The sequence below is a fragment of the Actinia tenebrosa genome, unplaced genomic scaffold (assembly GCF_029948245.1).
Source record: "Actinia tenebrosa isolate PJP-AT-01 unplaced genomic scaffold, QUT_ActTen_1.0 PGA_scaffold8__29_contigs__length_14323225, whole genome shotgun sequence".
NCBI lineage: Eukaryota > Metazoa > Cnidaria > Anthozoa > Actiniaria > Actiniidae > Actinia > Actinia tenebrosa.
In genome coordinates, this window is record NW_028292585.1 from 2,190,226 (window position 1) to 2,209,137 (window position 18,912).

Below are 18,912 nucleotides of genomic sequence, written 5' to 3' on the forward strand. Positions count from 1 at the left end.
CACCTTACGAAATCACCAGCGCTGAATCCCACCTGCGCATACGCATATTTTGCGCCTTTCCACTGCGAATGATATCCCTTGGCCCATTGCAGACCTCGTGTAAGGTAGTTGAAAATAACAAAGGTTTGGTCGCCATTGGTTACCAGTACTGCTTGGAATGTGTTGTTCTATGGAAAAAATCCAACACCGGACTGATGAACACAGATAACTAAAACTCAACATGCATTCGTCAAATCTTAAAACTACCCTGTTTTTGCCAACATCCATTACCTACACACTAAAGCCCCGTTTACACTGGCGATTTTTGCGGCGATTTTTGCTGCAATTTTTGTGGCAAATTTTGGAAATATGAAATCTTTTGTTTCATCCTTCAAAAGAGACATTCGTCTAGGAAAATCTTGGTATCCTGATAAAAACTTTACAAGTAAATTCTTTACAATTACTTATTATGGACAAAATCGAAAAAAAATCGCAGAAAAAATCGCCGCAAAAATCGCTAGTGTAAACAGGGATTAAGAAGTCAACTTAGCACAATTACTTACGATTCGGGGATGTAGCTCAGTGGTAGAGCGTCCGCTTCGCATGCGGAAGGCCCGGGGTTCGGTACCCCGCATCTCCAAAATACATTTTAAATGTTTAATTTTTGATTTTTAATTAAATGGGAAACTTGCGCAATAAACTTCAAATGGCTTCACTCAAAATGCAAATATCACTAAACCAATGGTACTGTGGTACTTATTTTTCCAGGTGTCTTTTCTGCGCAAATCCCAACCCAAAAAAATAGCGATTTGATCTGTGAATAAACCGCGCCCTGACTCAGATAAGCCCAGAGTTTGTTTCAGGCTATCAACATATTAAGATTTTTGCTCGTATTTTATCTCCAACCTTTTAAGTACACTAAAGGTGCTGACACACGATGCAAAATTGCACGCAACATTGCAAGCAACAAATTTGAATCAGTGTAACACACATCGCAACAAAATCACGCAACATCGCTTGTGTCAGCCTGCTATGTTAAGATATTTGGTCAGCAGATATAAATTTGGTGCAAGCTGATTGGCTGGAAATTTCAAAATGTTGCAGGTAATGTTGCAGCTATGTTAACATAATGAAATTTGTTGCGCGCAAAGTTGCAAGAGTAGAGAGCGATTCAATTTCAGATTTTTTGCATGCAAAGTTTCGTGCAACAAGTTTGGGGTAGACACACGCTGGAACAGTCCTGTTGCGTGCAATGTCGCATGCAACGCTGCACCGTGTGTCAGCACCTTAAAAATGTCAAATTTAAAGCTAAAATGAACCGCAGGCAGGAAGCTCGTTATGAAAAAAACATTATGAAAGACTATGATTATCTCTCCGGCTGAAGCAACAAATCGGGGATGTAGCTCAGTGGTAGAGCGTCCGCTTTGCATGCGGAAGGCCCGGGGTTCGATACCCCGCATCTCCACATATTTTCCTTTTTCAGAAAATATCTCAGTTTCTCACTTCCTAAAAAATAGAGAAAAAACTAGATCCTACCTTTTTATGCTGACTGTGCTGTGCATGCTTAACTTGGCACCATGTGACAATAAACACCGCAGACGCATTGAATTCGTCTTCACCAGAGAACGACTGCTTGACATCTTTACTCGCTCGAGTCAGGATATCTGAATCTCGTGTCTCACCGTATGATATTCTACTGGTATTGGTGAAATCTCCCTGCCCGTAAAAAGGGGCGATGACTTTTGCTTCGGGAGGGAACAGGAACTTTCTGTGTTTCTGGGGGGAGAATGAAATTGGCTCTTCTCCTAATGTAATCAGACCATTCTTGTAGACCTGAGAAAAATAAAACATTTTTATCATTCTACTTCAATTTGAGGATAAAAATTGTCCTGATGGAGACGGGAGAAGACTACAATGGCGCGCGGGGAGTGCAAGGAATAAGAGAGACCCGGGGAAGGAAAGGGGGAAGCCACTGAGAGTGAGAAACAGTGAAGCAATACCAAATCTCTACCGAAGATGAGACACTTTTGAAAGAGTATGTGCGATCACGAGGATAAATACCCTACTCACCCCCCCCCCCCCCCAGACGAAACCTTTCCTTCATGTCAACCTAAAGCTAACGTATTTCATGATTCTCCACACATAGCTAGTGTCATGCAAACAACCTGGAACTCGTCTCGACTCATAAAAAATTGAAAGAATTCAAAACCTTTCGTGTCTCAATATTTTCGTTCTCAAGCCTTTTTCTTATCGAAAATAAATTAGTGCACATGAGGTTTAATCACTCTTTAAACGGATTTGACGTGGACTAAAGGATTTAAAGATACTATAGGCTAACTCAGCGATTTATTGGAACCATTTCTTAATAACTGACGCTAAAAAATTCATTTGATTTGATAACATGGTTTGTTTTGGCATCAATGCTGTCACCAAATGTGTGCAATCGTTTGCACACATGTACTTCATTATCGCGCGCGAAAGTTAATCTATTTCCATGAGAAAGGTCGCGGCTAAAAGATCACTCGGGCGTTTCCGGTTTCAGTTCCGAACACGAGAGGGTGCTTATCAACTAGTATTTAATAATCAATGCGTAGAGTGATAAGATGAAGAAAATAACTATGCAAAAGCACGAAAGACTTTTGCTATCATAAACTAACCACACACGAAATCAATTAGAATGTAATGTTAGGGAATTTTATCGCACGAGAAGAGATCGCACACAGAGAGTCGTATAGATATGGGGTCACTTGATAATCGATAATCGACAAAAAATGTTTCAATGACATATGAAATAACTATAATTTTTAGCTAAGACAGAATATTTGCTTTCCTTAAACTTCTACATTCTTCAGAATTAGTCTTTTTAACTTGTTTTTATGAAAATATTTTACATTTGAATGGAACGATTTGACACTGTATATCAGCCTTATGACGGCATGCGTTTTAAAACGCCTAACGCATGCGCAGATCGAAACACATACACTACAAACCGAGAGATCGATTCCAGTGAGATTCAAGCTCAGTGGTCTTGAATCTCTTTTGCGTACTGCTTCAAAAATGTTGTAGCCCTTCCGAAAACAATATTCTGATGATACGTGGACGTGAGACCGCGGTCGAAGAGCAGCGGAATAAATATATCTATATTGCAACTTCCCATCGTCCAATCAAAGACGAAAGTACCTGTGTGAAAACAAGCATTGAAAAGAAAAAATATATATAATGCAAAAATATGAGCAAGTAGATAGACACTAATTTAGATTTGAGAGCCACTGGCTAAAAAGTGCTACCCTTGAAAAATAAAGACGATTTATCATTTCAAATTGCCGTATCACGGAGAAATGCCTTTTTCATGCCGGGATTTAATCGCAACGAAAATCTGGCTTATTTATCAGTAAAATTCCCGCCATCACCAGCCCAGTGAGAAAACTTAATCTCAATTACAATTACCCTGTTGAAGCGATAAGTCATTGAAACAATTTTCCACTAGTGGATGCTCTGGATTGTTCTGTTGATTAAAAATATTCCTCTGGAAAGAACAACATGAACGAAGGAAATAGCGGCATTGAAAGGAATTCAGAAGATAAGATCATTCCAGAAAATGTAAGATCAGACCAGAGATATATTGTAACATTTACGACCTACGAAGTCTAGAAATGCTATCTTTGACTACATGGTAATGTATATTACATTCAACTGAAGGGGTGTTTAATCTCGATAGCGCGCAGAGGTAAACTGATATCCACATCTTATAGAATCTTATTTTTTGTGCGCGCTTCGCTAGAAAGCTGCAAATGCATGCCTTTAATAGATGCGCTATGCAACGCAGAAGAGAATTCCACTCCAAAGATTCGTTAACGTCTATTCACATGAAGCATTTCGTTATTATCGCGCGCTTTTGGAATGCATGTTTGTAGGTCAGTGAATATTACATATCACTAATATTGTTGCGGTATTAGCTTTGATCGCCAGTTCTTTGAGGAGAATGTGATCTTGCCCTAGATACCCTTCGAGGTGAACTCGTTGTGTGTGTCTTATGAAAATGAAAGTGTACCATGTAGCACCGCACGACTTCTAGCACCGCAATGGACTTTGTGGCAACCGGGCGGTTTTGCTGTCAACCCAATGGCCTTGAAAAGGCTACAGCATTATTTAATTTTAAAGCGTAATTATACGTAGACTCAGTTGGGCGTTGTTTTTTAAAAGCAATGTGCTTCACTCTCTCCTAGTGCTAGCTCTAGTTGGTGCGCATGCGCATTGGCCAAAAATGTGACTGAACTGAAAGTCATTAATTTAGTTCTCCACAGGTTGAAATGATCTATAGTAACCAAATTGGGAAGCACCGCGCCTGGCGAATACTAGTCTCAACCTGGGTCTCTAGACTATTGCACAGTGGATATCTTAGGGTTAGACTTGCTGATGTTGAGATGTTATTCCACTGTCTTGATCACTAAAGAAACAGGAGAGACTATCATCTAATTGCTGCAAAGTAATTCGACCCAAAACAGGTTTACCTAACATCACCTCGATTGATACAATCTGACATGGAACTAATGGCTAACACACTGCACACGTCGCGAAAATATTTATCCTAGACTACTTAATATTGGTACTTTCAGATTAATACACGTATCGACAAGAGAACATTCCAAACGTTCTTTTGATTCATCGGTCAAATAAAAGTTATCAGAAGTAATAGCATAGCTGACGGACTTGAAATATCGCTGTGGAGAGACGTCATAGCCGCCATGTTGGTTGCCTGAATCCAGCAAAGACTTTTCGTTGGTTTTCTTTTATAATATCGACAAACATGGCAGCCATTCCCTTTGATTCTCTTTGGATTTCTCTTAGTCTTTGCGAAGACTAATATGGAAAGAAACGTTATTAGACGTTGATCAAAGATTGAAATATATTCTATTATATTCTCCGCAGATTTTAACTAAACTGGTTAGCAAAAACCACCGTTAGTTTTGAGATTGAAGGAATGCAACGGTACTGTGTGTGTGTGTGTGGGGGGGGGGGGGGGGGGGGGGGGGGGGGGGGCGGGGGCGGCGAACCCGGCCCAATCCGTATCTGTAACTTTGTCTCTTATTCGAATTGGACATTGCTTTTATATAAAGATAAAGATAGTCTGTCCTACAAACTGAGCTGAATGGAGAATTACATCAAGGGAGCCTACAATGAACAGTGTCTCGATGCCTGGGGATCCAATCAGAGTTTCTGTATATCATATTATATAAAGCGGCTTTCAATATCCCCTTAAGTACCATTTAATATCAGTCGCTATTGTCTCTACATCTGATCGAAGAACATTCACCGACCTTTCATTCTACATATTTTTGCCTTCTCTTTCTTGTCTAGACTTCTTAAATTGTTGAGCTAACAATACGGCTTCTTGAATTCAGAAGACTAATCAGGCCAAGACCAAATTGAAATTCCTTTTAGTTCACCGCATTATCATTACCATCATTACCAGCGTCGGAACCAAAAATAAGACAGGAAAATTCGCTAATAAAATGAACAAATCTTGAACACTCGCATTGGGTCCAAACTTTCAGTCCTATGCAATGATAATTTTTATTTTTGCCATCTTTAAATCCATTTATCTTTCATTCTTGTTTAATTAATTGTAAAGAGTCATCCAAAAGCCTTTAGGTAAGGTTCACGAAATGTTGTCATCTGCGAATCCATTTATCTATTGCTCAATTTTAGTTGATTATTTTTAAAATGCAGAAGATGAGTTCAACCTCGGACAGACTTCAAAACGATTGCTTTGGATAAGGTTTTAACTACAGGGCCTGGATAGCGCTATCCGACGGATAAATCGTATCCAGTGGATAAATTTATTGGAAAACAGCATCGACTTGTCCACTGAATAAGGATTTATCCGCCGGATAGGGCTATCCAGGCTTCGTACAACTGGGCCCAGACATCGCTTATCTGACGTAGCGAGTGTCTTGGGCCATAGATAAAATTCAGGTTAAAGGCAATCGTCGAACCCTTGAGAGACGAGCCTGAAGATCAAGATTACTTATTGATTCCGGCATTAAAAACAAAGAGAGCTTTGAAGACAATAATTCTTTCAAGTCTGAAAGCGCAGAAAGTTTGGATCCATTCAGTTCTCTTTTAACTAAAGGCCGGTTTAGAAGGTACGATTTTCGCCTATGACTATCGTATACAACACGCTCGCGCCATCCTACGACTCGAGTCGTAGCGTGTAAATCAAGCCTACAACTCGCCTACGACAGACGCGAGCGTGTTGTATACGATAGTTGTAGGCGAAAATCGTACCGTCTAAACCGGCCTTAAGAGGGTTTTTTCCGGGTTCTCCGGTTTTCATCCCTCGATAAGAATCAACACGCGACTCGAGTGTTGTGTGTTGTAAATGGTGTAATGTAGCGGTAGTTCGTGTGAATCTCACAGAAAACCATAGGAAAGTGATGGTTGTAAAATAGATATATTTTAAATCAATGCGCAACCATGGTACAGCTAACATTCGCGCACAGCAAGGCACGGCACGTAGCAAAATATTAAAATGTTCTCAAGGTAATTCCGAGATAATCCGATCCTATAATCATTCAAAGGACGCAACAATTACCCCTAACAAAAACAAACCAAATATAGAAACGAACTAGCCAGCATTCCACGCAGTACTAAGGAATGGGCCATTAGATAATTGAGGGAGGGAGGGAGGGAGGGGGGTGGGGAAGGTGGCAGGAATTTATGTTGCACGATATGTATTTTTTTTGCAACAACCCCTTCACGCATTTTGTGTGTGTGTGCTTTTGTGTGTGTGTGTGTGTTTACTTTTCTTTACTGGAAGGAGAGGTTGCGCGATATATTTTTCGTAGGTGAAGTGCTTGCTCGATATTATTGGGGAACCCCCTCAATTATCTAATGGTCCGTCCCTAAGGGAAAACCCCTGCAAGATAATCCCATTAGCTGATGTTCAAGATGATTGACAGTCACTACTAAACCATATGTTGCTATTTCCACGATTTCTTTTTCACGTTTGTGATAAAACCACGTACGAGAACTTCGAGATGACCAAAGTTTAAGCTTATTTTGGTTTCTTGTTACAGGTTCATTTTATAAATTTTCGAATGCGCTTTTTTATACTTAAAGGGCACATGTTTTAGACCGCTAGAAAAATAGTTTCTTGTTGAAGAAACCATAACCCCGGATGACCTCGACTAATGCATCTTAACTAGAATATATGATGCTTGGGATGTAGTATTTTTTTAACCTTACATTCCTGCGTCTCGTTTAATAATGACGTTAATTTTTTTTTTTAATTTTAAAGTCACCAAGAAGGTAATGGAAAATAGGTTTACCTAGACATTTTAAATGGCTAACCGCTATGTTAAGTACCGTTTCCCCAACATTACAAGAGCGCAAATAATACTTAGCGGTGTGCGTCAGTTATGTGATCAAACAAAGTCTTTAATGACTCAAGGGCGTTAAAGATTCCCCAGAGTACGAATACAAACCGCATTTCCGGTCGCCTCAAAATTCTCTAAAACGTCTCAACACATGTCAAAAACAAGGCCAAAACAATCAAACGAGACCCTAGAATGCTATCGAGAAAGTTAGTTAGTTAGAAGTTATCTCTGCGATCTACTGCAAGACAACTTACTCGTCTCGCACGCAAGCCTGACTTTGAGATGATGATACAATCCATGGAATTTATAGCATCATTTGGCTTAAGCACTTAGAAAGAATACTCCTATGGGGTAAACAATGGACGAGAAGTAATTAATATGAGAATCTATAAATATAAACAGAATTAAATAGCTTGAAGATTAATATTTCGTGATGTGGGTTGAAGTCTGAGGGAGGTTTCGTGCGAGGGTACAACACTCCCTTCGATTCCTAGGACACAAGGAATTCTTAAGATAATAAATAACGCACATTTAACTTTTTCTTTTGTTGTTTTTGCACTTGATCTGAGCGTTAAAGCACGTCTTAATAAAACAGAGTGCATCTTCAATTTTGTAGCTTTTTCTTTGCAACAAATAAATAATTTGAAGTTGTGTTAGTCTATACTTTATGAATAACAGCTACCTTCCATTGAAATCATCATTAGAAGACACGCAAAACTTTAGTTCTTTAGTTCTAGTATATAACACCTTGTTTATTTTTGTCAAAGCTTGATCTGATGAAGGATAAACCGGATCAAAATGTTTGTCGAGAGCTAAGCACTGCAAGATTTTGTCCATGATGGCAAAAACTAATGCCTCCTTTCCTTCGTATTAAATGGTTTGATTCACGCAAGTTTCGATGCGTGATTTTCATTAAAAATCTGTTTCTAATAAATCCGCGGTGACATCAAGAGAACTTTGAGTTATGTACAGTAACTTTGAGATGGATCAATGAAGCATGGATAGAAACATAGTTGTTATATTTTGTAGAAACAATTATCGAATTTTCCAAGAGAATTCGATTCTCTGTCATTAAAACTAAGGGTACTTACTCTAAGACTCGTGTAGGGTTTTCCATAGAGGTTGTAGGTGGTCCCAAGAGTAACAGGAGGAGAAATTCGACGCGCTAGTAACTCCGAGGAACCGCGAGGACCATCGATGCCATCAGGATAAAACTCCTGAATCCTCGCACCCAAGACCAAACAACTCGATTGAATTACTAACAACACAAGGAGAAAAACGAGATTCCTAGATGCCATTCTTTAAGTCGTTTTGAACCAGTTCGATTGCAGATCGATACCAGTCAGTAACTCAAAGAATGCTTGCTTGGTCTTGTGTCATAGAATGCCCACAGACTGACAGCCTACTAGCTATTTTACTTACTAACCAAATGTGGTCCAATCGCTTTGTGTAAGTGTTGAAATAAGTTTCACGTGGGTGATATGATTGTTTCTAAACAAAGCATTTGAGTGACAGCTAACAATCAATGCTCATTAGTCTAATTACAAGTTGATTTCATAATCAAACACTGGTAAAAAGATACGGTGTTGTCAGAAAAACTTCTGGTAAAACGGAGTCTAAGTGTTTGAAGTGCACTTGACCAACTTTCACGGAAAGGTATTCGTTGGCTTTTTATAGCAATCATTCGTTAAACAGTTTTGAGTATAGCATTGCGTAAGACTTTCTAAAAAAATCTTAAAGATATAATCATAATACAGAGTACAAAAGCTTCTACTGCGTCCACGAATCCCCGAAATACCCATGTAAAAACGCGATGAAAAATCAAAAAGAATCTTAAATAACAGTCCACATAAGTGTGATATTATCGCATTTTTTCTGACAGAGAATTCTCTCCGTTTGTCTCGTTTTTGTTGTTTTTAGCGAGTCACAGAGGTTATCACTTGGGTTTCGTACTGAAATACTATGTCTACCTGGCCTGCAGGGATAGGCTGTCAAGGCCTCTGTCAAGTCGTCATTAGATGGGATCTGTTGGAGTCAGAGCGAAGCTTTTATCTTCTCCGGCTGTTGTCGAATCGCAGCTTATAAAAAAACCGTTCTCATAGCTTAGACACCAGCACGAGCACCTTTTAACCTTCACTTGTAGAAGACCTTGGGGTAGCTTTAAAGGAATGTATGAGAGTTAGGATTAGAGTACAAGTGCGTTTGTCTGGAGGTCAGACGGAAGATCTTCGCAGGTATTCTGCATACATGAATGAAGTAATTTGGTCCATGGCTCGGCAAAACTCGGAGCTAGGATGTGTGCTGCTTCCACTGTTAGTGACGTTGCTCTTATAATTCCGAGGAGAGATTTTAATACCGTATCTTGACTATGATTTAATAAATATGGTTTACAATGCAATTTTCTATGTCTTTTGGTCTGGTGTTTTCAGGACGCAATCAAACCGGCCCTCAATCATGATATAAATTTGCATGAAGAGTATTGGCGCATCCTGTATACGGAGCTGTAAAATCATGAGAGGTGGTCAGTAATGGAAATTGTGTGTGATCAGCTCTATGCCTCTTGGATGTTTGCTTTGGATGTGATAACAACCACTGAAAGTGGACACCCAACTCGATTCAATGAGCTGCTGACAAAGCTGATTTCAGCTGAGTGGCAGTGGTCGGGAAGTTAAAGAAAGTGGTCGAATTTAAAGTGTGGCAAGTCCGCCATTTCAGAGATAATGATCAAGAATGCATTATGACGTACCAGCGTACCCAAGAAAACTAAATAAGCAAGACCAGTGTTGCTGGTGACTTCAGATTACTGATCACAAGATTGTATTCCTGTTTAGAATTATGATCAATAGCAAACTAAGAGAAACACATCGATGGCACACGAAGACTTAAGAAGGTTCCTTGTGCACGGCACCAGTTGTTTATCACATACTTACCACAACGGCTGCTGCCTTACGTCATGTGCCATGGCACCAGCTAAAGAATACTGACCACAACTACTGTTGCGACAGGTTGCGTGGTGCTAACGACGGACAACTTGTCTTCACAATATGTTGTTTGTCTGTCTGTCCAGACATCATCTTGTTTGTCGCCGAATCCTTTTTGTACAGCATCTGACGGAGTACTTCAGCACCGATACAGCACAACGTACCTGTTACATATGGTGTTCTAGGATAAGAGATTTCAGAGATTCGGAACCTTCGTAGTTTCTTATCTTCTTCTTCAATACTCCACTTGAGAGTCATATTAAGTCTAACCAGTCCCCTGGGGGGTGGGGGTTGTAGTAATCTCCCTGGCCAGATCATTGCAACGACTGATATCGGATATATCTTGATGAGCCGCTTTTTAGCAGATTTGCTTGGCTTTCTTAGAGAGGTGACGGTCACCCCGCACGGCTTTGGTTTGGTCGGCAACAACTGTCTGAATAAGCACCCCAAATGAGTGAAAAAGGAGCAAAGCTGGTTCTGCAGATTCTACAGAAAAGAACTAAGAAGGAAGCATTCTGAAATGAAATAGCGAAACAATGACTGGCATTTAGGAGTGATTTAAAACCGGTATTCATGTATCATATGTTGCTCTATCTTTGTTTTTATCATTGCAGGAGGTATAAATAGCTTGAGGGATAAGTAGGATAAGCCACAATAATCAATTTAGTACTGCTTGTATGAAAATTTTCACACGGCTTGAGTGGCAAGAAATGAACAAAATGTCGGAGTTAGCTCTTATTTAAAGAACAAACCTCCATTTAACACATACTTAAACCTCGAAAGGTTTGAAAGATACGCAGAACGTGGTCGACGTGGCTTGGAAGCGGATTAGCATGGTCATCCATGTCCGTTATGAACTCAAGATCCGACGAGTCTGGAATTCTTCAAATGACAGACAAAATGCAAAAGGCCTTCTTAAGCGCATACTCAAATTGATGTACCGCTGACGGTAGTGAGAGTGACTCAGAGGTTTGGTCATCGCGGGCTCGGCAACCTTGATATATAATTTTTGTGTGTTTTCAGTTGGAAAATATCGATTTCCTTTACTGCCGTGGTGAGACCCACCAAGTTGATTTTATAAAATAACTTTTGAAAAATTCTAAATTTTGGAATAAGGCGAAATGAGCGAAGTTAAATATATATATATAATTTGATTGTGGGCTACCTGTGGTAAAAGTGTACATCAGCGGACGAACTTCCATGGCTATTAAAAACTTCCTTAAATAATACCCCGGATGAAGCCCTACGAAATGATAACCTTATGATATTATTTACAAATATTATTAATGATATATTAAAATAGCTCTGGGAATACTACTAAATTCAACAAAGTGACGCATTATTACGTCATTCAATTTGCGTCATTTAGGGAATTCCCCCAAGCACAGAGGATCACGTCTCCATTGAAGCTACGTAAACACGGGCTTAAATCATTACGAAAGACTTTTGTATAGATAGGAAAAATAGACAAAATTCGCAAGGGAATAAATTTGGGTTACACATAATGACGTTCATGAAAAAGTTACTTTCACTTTGCTGAGCTCAACAGTAACTGATGCAATGAAGGACATGTAAAAATTTACGCTGTTTTTTCCCGCGTCTGAACATTAACGTACGTCTAAACGTACTCTCATTTAAAAGTTATTAATGAAAAATGAGTTTCGATATCCATACAACTGATAAGTTAGTTTGAGTTGAATCGTATTTTCAGCCCTGACTCGATCCGTAGAAACAGTGAGTTTTGTTATCACTTCAAGTTAGAAAAACGTCGTATCATTTGTTTCTTTGTAGGCTAATATATAACCACACAAGTAGCAAGAACAAGTTCTAACATGTTAAGGGGCAGACACACGGTTGTGATTTAGCAATATTCTTGCTGAAGTATGGATGGATGGATGGAGGGAGGGAGGAAGGGAGGGAGGGAGGGAGGGATGGATGGAGCCGAAGGGAGGGAGGGAGGGAGGGAGGGATGGATGGATGGATGGACGGATGGAGGGAGGGAAGGAGATAGGGAGGGAGGGAGGGAGGGATGGATGGAGGGAGGGAGGGAGGGATGGAGCCGAAGGGAGGAGGGAGGGAGGGAGGGATGGAGCCGAAGGGAGGGAGGGAGGGAGGGATGGATGGATGGAGGGATGGATGGATGGACGGATGGGGAGGGAGGGAGGGATGGATGGATGGAGGGATGGATGGATGGACGGATGGGTGGAGGGAGGGAAGAAGATAGGGAGGGAGGGAGGGAGGGATGGATGGATGGAGGGAGGGAGGGAGGGAGGGAGGGATGTATGGATGGATGAATGGATGGATGCATTTGAATAAAAATGATGAGAGATACAGTTAGTCTCCATGAGTAAGCGAGTTAGTGAGTTAATGATTACGACTGAACCTATTTATAAATGTCTAAATAAATGATGTGACTAAATCATTGTAGATCATATGAAGTAATCGATCGATTAAAAGTCCAATAAATATAAATGAAAGAAATGATTGGCACTTTTTATCGTGCCTTGAGTAAAGTTATAGAAGAAAATCTGAAGCATTTTGATTAAATAGTGCATCTTTAATTCTCTCTTTACATAGGCGGTGGAACGTACGAGTCTTGTAACCGTAAGAAGTTTGCAGGCTCCGAAGCACAACGACTTTTAGTTTTGCGATTTTAGGTCTAGTTGAAACGTCGAACTTCAAATATGCAGAATCTAATGCAAATAACTTCAAACATTGAATTGGCACATGCGGAATTTGACGTTTAAACTGGACCTAAGAAGTTATGGCAATTCTTTATATGATAGTTTCAACAAGTTTAACAAATGCTGTTTATCAATTTTTAATTTTTAATCTACCGGCTCGTAAAAAGGAAAAATACAGCGTATATTACTAGTACAGTTATTTGTCCCGCAAACCTACTAACATATTTCATTAACAAAGGTTTTGAACAAACTCACTGCCCTGTAAAAACGGCAATTCTACATCAGTCTATCGAAAGAAAAAGGTCAGAAAACGTCCAGTCAGTGAGGTTTAGAGATTTTCGCTTAGTATATTTCAATTCTGAAAACTTTACCCCGCCATTTAAGATGATTTCCCCCAAAAATATATCATATTGTTTAGTCAGATTCTTTCTTAGGCAATCAATTTAAAACGTTTTACAACCTGACCAATCATCCCTATAGTTTGGTAAAAATATTCAGTTTGGTAAGTTATTTTTTACTCCAAGTGAGGGAAAACAGCTTAAACAATGCACTATATATACTATATATGGTTTGTAACTAAGTGTTTGGGGCAGCCACCTCCAAATTAGATCACAAGATGCGTCAAACCAATCGTTGCATGAAGTCTATTTTTGGTAGTGATTAAATTAGTTTAAATGTTTTTGAAAATTTTAGGATAATGTACACTTCAATATTATACGTATATTTGCAAACCTTTTAAAATTCCATGCCTACTATAGAATCTTTTTTGCCGACTTTGGTCTTTTAAACCAACACTTTTCGTATTTTAATCATGACATCATCGTCATTATCACGTGACTTTTTGACAGGTCATGGCATCAACGCCATACTACGTGATCTACTGAAAACAAAATCCAGCTGAGCAATCATCAATCACATGAAAGCTATGTCAAGGTCGTGCAAAATATGAAATCAAAATAATTCAACTTAGACCAAAAAGAAATCAGTCTCATCGTTCGTATTAACGCTCATTTAAAATATTCATCTTATTCATTACTTTGTGCCGGTTTTTCTTTTTATAATTATCTTATATCCGTACTGATAGTTAAATTTGTCATGATTTTAACTTAAAACTTTTTAACGCCTTTTCCGGGGCGCAAGTTGATACGCAGAAAATTTTCCCTGGTGTTTCCCCCCGTTAAATTTTAGTTTCACATTTGCTTTCGTTTTTCTATACACGAGTATCAGTAAAAACTCTTGTTAACCTCAATCATAATTACTTTTTAAAACTTTCCAAAACATAAAAACTTTTTTTTTTGGTAAGAAGCATTTTAAAAATTTTTTTTGAGCTGCCGATATTAGTTGTCGTACTCTCTCAGAATATGATTTTAAGAGATGTTTCCTTATCAATATTTTCCCATTTTTCAAAAATAGCAATTTTACTTTTTGTTTCTTAGCCATGAAATCCTGGAAATTGGGTTTAAAACTACAGCAAAAAAAGCCCTAAAAAGCCTAGACAACGGAGATAATTTTTTACTGCATCATTACATCGTTACATGTAAAATTGCAGTAACTCTCTAGTAGCCCCTCGATTAGACGAAATCTAAAAATTTTCTCTGCTTGAAGACGAAGATGAAATGGAATCTTTTGGAAAATTTCCCAAATTATTCCCTAACCTAAACGAAACCTTGGAACAAGAGACAGGGTCGAAAATGAATACAACATTAAATATTCAAAGATTGAAAAAGTGTGGGAGGGAAAGTCCCTCAGGAAACACCTTCATGAGCTTGCTACTTATTTAAATACAATGCACTATTTTTCCCAATCGCCTGACTCATTCACACATTTTTATTGCTCACGTTACAAGTCTAAGGCTACTAAGCACACATAAGTTGAATCTTAAGGAAGAAAACGTAGGTGTATTTTATAAGCACGTTTCAGCGTTTTCGCCATTGTTTTTGGTCAAGTTCAAATTTCGGGGAATCCCCTAATGCATATTCATGAAGGACTTTTGTTGGAACCATAATCCCCTTCACGTCATCATGTGATAGTTGATTGGCTAATGACCTTGAAACTAAAGTTTTGATTGGTTGAAAGCGATCACGTGCAAAAGGGTTCTTTCCCTGGGACTTTCCCTTCCCAACAAGAAGCATCCTTTTTATAACGCATCCGCCATTTTTGATCAGTTACGATCTGAACAGACTTCGTGAAATAAGTATTTTTTGTTGTTAGTATCAGTGATCGTGGTTTACTTTTTACACACTAAGTGCTTAACGCATATATTATTCGAGCCAACTCGAAGAAGGAAAAGGATCCTATGTACAAAGACATGTCGAATCGTAAATTAACACCCAGAGGAGCGCCAATGCAACGAGAAATAATCAACCCTCATCGAGCAGCTTTGTTAAACAAGATGGAACAAGGCAAGAATAACCTCACATTAGATCAGTGTGATTCAGGGCTAGGAGATAGCTTCAAGTCTCAAGAAGGAAGCTACGAACGTCTCGATCAAGACACTGCAAATCTTCTAGATTTGCAAGATTTGTCGATCATTGACGAAGATGACGAAGCGATGAAGAACCGCCATCCTGGTCCATGCAAGTCTTTACCCGTTTCTACTCCTACATCTTGTTCAGCGCAAAATTCTTCACTTCAAATAAGTCCTGCCGAACACGTCATGAACTTTGCACAAAGTAACGACGTTCGCTACCTTCTCGCTCCTATGAGGGACGATCTTATGATGCAAAACGAAGATGGCGACACGTAAGTTGATATTTGATATTCTCCAAATTTTCGAAACGTTTTGGAATTTAGTAGACTATGTTTGATCGAAGTATTGAGGTTAAAAAAAACGCTTCTGATGAACAACGCCGCTTTTAGAATATTAAATATTATTATATAAATCTAATACCATCGGTTTAGTAAGATTCATTGATGACATTTTTAATAAAGGATGTAGAAAAGCCGTTCGTTTATCACTTTTGTTTCTCGATAATTTTATGCATTTTTTTACCATTATATTTCTTTTTTACCCAGGCCATTACATCTTGCTATTATCCATGGATCGCCTATAGTGGAATCTCTTATAACCATCGCACCAAATAAAGAATGCTTGAACATTTACAACGACTTAAGACAGGTAAATTATGAGTGAATTCGTTAATATAAATGTTACAGGAAGTTATTTCCTAAATATGGTATTTCGTGTCATGAGGAAGTCAGAGCACTTAGGTCGTCCCTAAGTTGTTTTTTCCTTGTTTCATTTCGTACGTTTAGGTTAGTTTTTTATGTGTAATTTTAATTAATGTTAATGTTTTTCTCAACAGACACCACTACATCTTGCTGTCCTTACAAAACAACCCGCTGTTGTCAACGCCTTAATGAGACATGGAGCAGCTATTGATGCAGTTGATCGTAATGGACGAACACCACTGCACCTTGCTTGTGAGCAGGGAGATATGAGTTGTATTCAAGTTCTTACAAGTCCTCTTAGATGCAACAGTGGTATTAATGATGAAGTTAGAGATTACCTTGTTATGATGTTGGACGCAAGAGATTATAAAGGTAAATATTAAATTTCTAGGTTGGGTTTCAAAGTCTAGAAAAATTGTTCCTAAGTTTTAATTTATAGCTTAGCTACAATTTATTCTTCGTGATTTTTTACATAAAAGTGATTAAAAAAACTCAAAGCATGACTACGAAAGCTCCCTCAAACAAGTCCAAACACATCTTTTGGTGTACATTGTTATAAAAGTGAAAGAATGCAGGATGTTGGGAAATACCCAGCACCCTAGGGATCATCAATGCTTATTGCCAAAAGGGATCATTTTGCTTACTGAAAACTGAAAGCAGGCTGCTGGTCTGAAATTTTATTTATCTGGTTATTTTCCCAAATTAAGTTTTATTAATTTTTATGTTAATTTTTTCCAAATCATTTTCTTTTGTAGGTTTTTCTGCTCTACACCTGGCAGCCAAGGGAAATTTTGTTGATGCTGTTGGACTACTTATCAACTTTGGAGCAAATGTTGATTTACCAGTAAGTATTGACTTACGTCATGCATCTAATCAATCTATGCATGCTATAAGCAATAATATTACCTTATACATACAGGTAGTTTGACAAATTTTCATTTTTTTCAAAGGATGCAACAGCTGGAAGAACTGCTGTCCATCATGCAATTGAAGATAACAATTTTGGAATGCTGAGGGTATTACTGTTTGACTACAAAGCAAACGTTAATGCTCAGAGGTGCGATGAAAGCACGCCGTTACATATTGCTGCAGGGCGTGGGCTGTTAGAGATGTCTGCTATGTTGTTGGCTGCTGGAGCAGACCTGTCAATCCCTAATTGCGAGAATGAAACACCACTAGATAATGCAACTGAGGAGGTTAGTAAATTTGTTTCAAGCTATTACTATATTCATTTATAAGCTATAAGTTACTTATTGTGTAAAATTTAGGTTAACATTTTTCCTTTGTAACAATTGATATTAACGATTGGTTACTTTTTATTTTTTTAACAGGTCATAAACGTTCTTAAGAAATATCTCTAAAGTACAGAAAAAGCCAGCTCCCGTTGGATGACCGACCGACTGTAGAAAGTCAAACCTGTACCTTTCCCAACTTTGAGTTGGAAGAAAGACATGCTCAATCGTGTCGCGCCACGATTAATCAGTGATGAGGATGTCTGCTTAGGAGCTGTTCGACAAAACCTATGCTTGGCTTCTACAACTGGCCTTTGCAGATGGTAAAACAATATGGCCTTCTCAAGGGCTAGCAAATTGCAATGATTTTAATGTATATGTTTAGCTATTGCAATCATGTATTGAACGACTGGGAATCTTATACAAAATTGTTGTCCAAAAATGCCATTTTAAAAAAATGTTTGCTACTTGATTTCCTCAGCGTGAGATTGAACACTTTAATCATCATAAAACCTGTAGCCAATTTTTTCATGTTTGATTTGCACATGCAAGAATTTAATTTGAAAGGTAATTTCTGGTAGTTCATTATCTTTGCTTCAACATTAGTATAATATTTAATAGAGTAAAAACAAGTTAGGCAGGACTCATCTAGTTCAGAAAAAAAAATCATTTTGAAGCCTTTAGAATTGTTCAATAACATGTATCCACCATTGTGTAGATAATTCATTTGTTAACGTTTTGAAATTCAGAAAGCAAAAATTGTGAAAGACTTCATGAATAAAAAGTTAAAAGGGACAAAATAATATATATTTTTTAATTTTTACTTTAATGCATGCAGCAACAGTCTTTTGGCAATGAAATGTAAAGTCAGTAGACTTCAAAAAGCTAACAGAAAAAATTTCGAGCACCAAGACTCTAAGCTTTCCTCTGGACAAGCCTTCAGTTTATATATGCACACACAACCTGGTCCCTAACTGAGAGTATGACAGAAAGTATGACGGTTCCCCCTCCCAAAAAAAAAAAGAGTCAATGAACAATCTAGCATAGAATAAGTAATACAGTGGAATGCACAAATGTCTCCAGTGTACTATAGGTGTGCGAGTTCACACACCTTGACTTAATATACCATAATATTATGTAGACCTATTACTGCAAATTAGTGCATGTCACATGACCTCAATGCCAATCAATCAACACTGTACTAAATGAAAAAAGCTATTACTGACTTTATAAGATATATAATAGCTAATAATCCAGTTGTGCAAATACCAGATACATAGTAATAAGTGCACATTACCTGCTAGTATAGAATAGTGTAATTTGTACTTTATACCATGGCCAGTGTTGAAACTTTAGTTGAACTGTTTTAAGAAAATGATACCATTCCATGAAAACTGCCTAGAAAAAACAGAAAATACAACTTGTTATCCTTAGAGGAGAGTTTGATACAAGAAAATAATGCGTAAGATAATGTTTTTGGGCAAAT

General features: G+C 38.3%; 2 protein-coding genes and 2 non-coding genes across 4 annotated transcripts in view; 3 read left to right on the top strand and 1 right to left on the bottom strand.

The window, feature by feature from the left end:
- The window catches only part of LOC116294355 (uncharacterized), a 30,965-nt gene extending 22,099 nt beyond the window's left edge, over window positions 1–8,866 (bottom strand). The window contains exons 1-3 of the mRNA XM_031701939.2: window positions 8,450–8,866; window positions 1,516–1,812; window positions 4–167 (exon numbers count right to left, since the gene is read on the bottom strand). Coding sequence (XP_031557799.1) covers window positions 4–167; window positions 1,516–1,812; window positions 8,450–8,656 — 668 coding nt within the window. The 5' untranslated portion in view covers window positions 8,657–8,866. The remainder of the gene's footprint in view (window positions 1–3; window positions 168–1,515; window positions 1,813–8,449) is intronic.
- On the top strand, window positions 548–619 carry Trnaa-cgc (transfer RNA alanine (anticodon CGC)). The gene has a single exon. It is a non-coding gene; the product is annotated as a tRNA-Ala (tRNA).
- Trnaa-ugc (transfer RNA alanine (anticodon UGC)) lies at window positions 1,373–1,444 on the top strand. Its single transcript has one exon. It is a non-coding gene; the product is annotated as a tRNA-Ala (tRNA).
- Window positions 8,867–15,148: 6,282 nt separating the features above from the next.
- LOC116294335 (B-cell lymphoma 3 protein homolog) lies at window positions 15,149–18,229 on the top strand. The gene is made up of 6 exons (XM_031701920.2): window positions 15,149–15,765; window positions 16,039–16,141; window positions 16,329–16,566; window positions 16,950–17,038; window positions 17,145–17,390; window positions 17,526–18,229. Exons 1-6 carry the CDS (start codon window positions 15,320–15,322, stop codon window positions 17,553–17,555), a joined length of 1,152 nt encoding a protein of 383 aa, XP_031557780.1. The 5' UTR covers window positions 15,149–15,319; the 3' UTR covers window positions 17,556–18,229.
- Window positions 18,230–18,912: the final 683 nt, after the last annotated feature.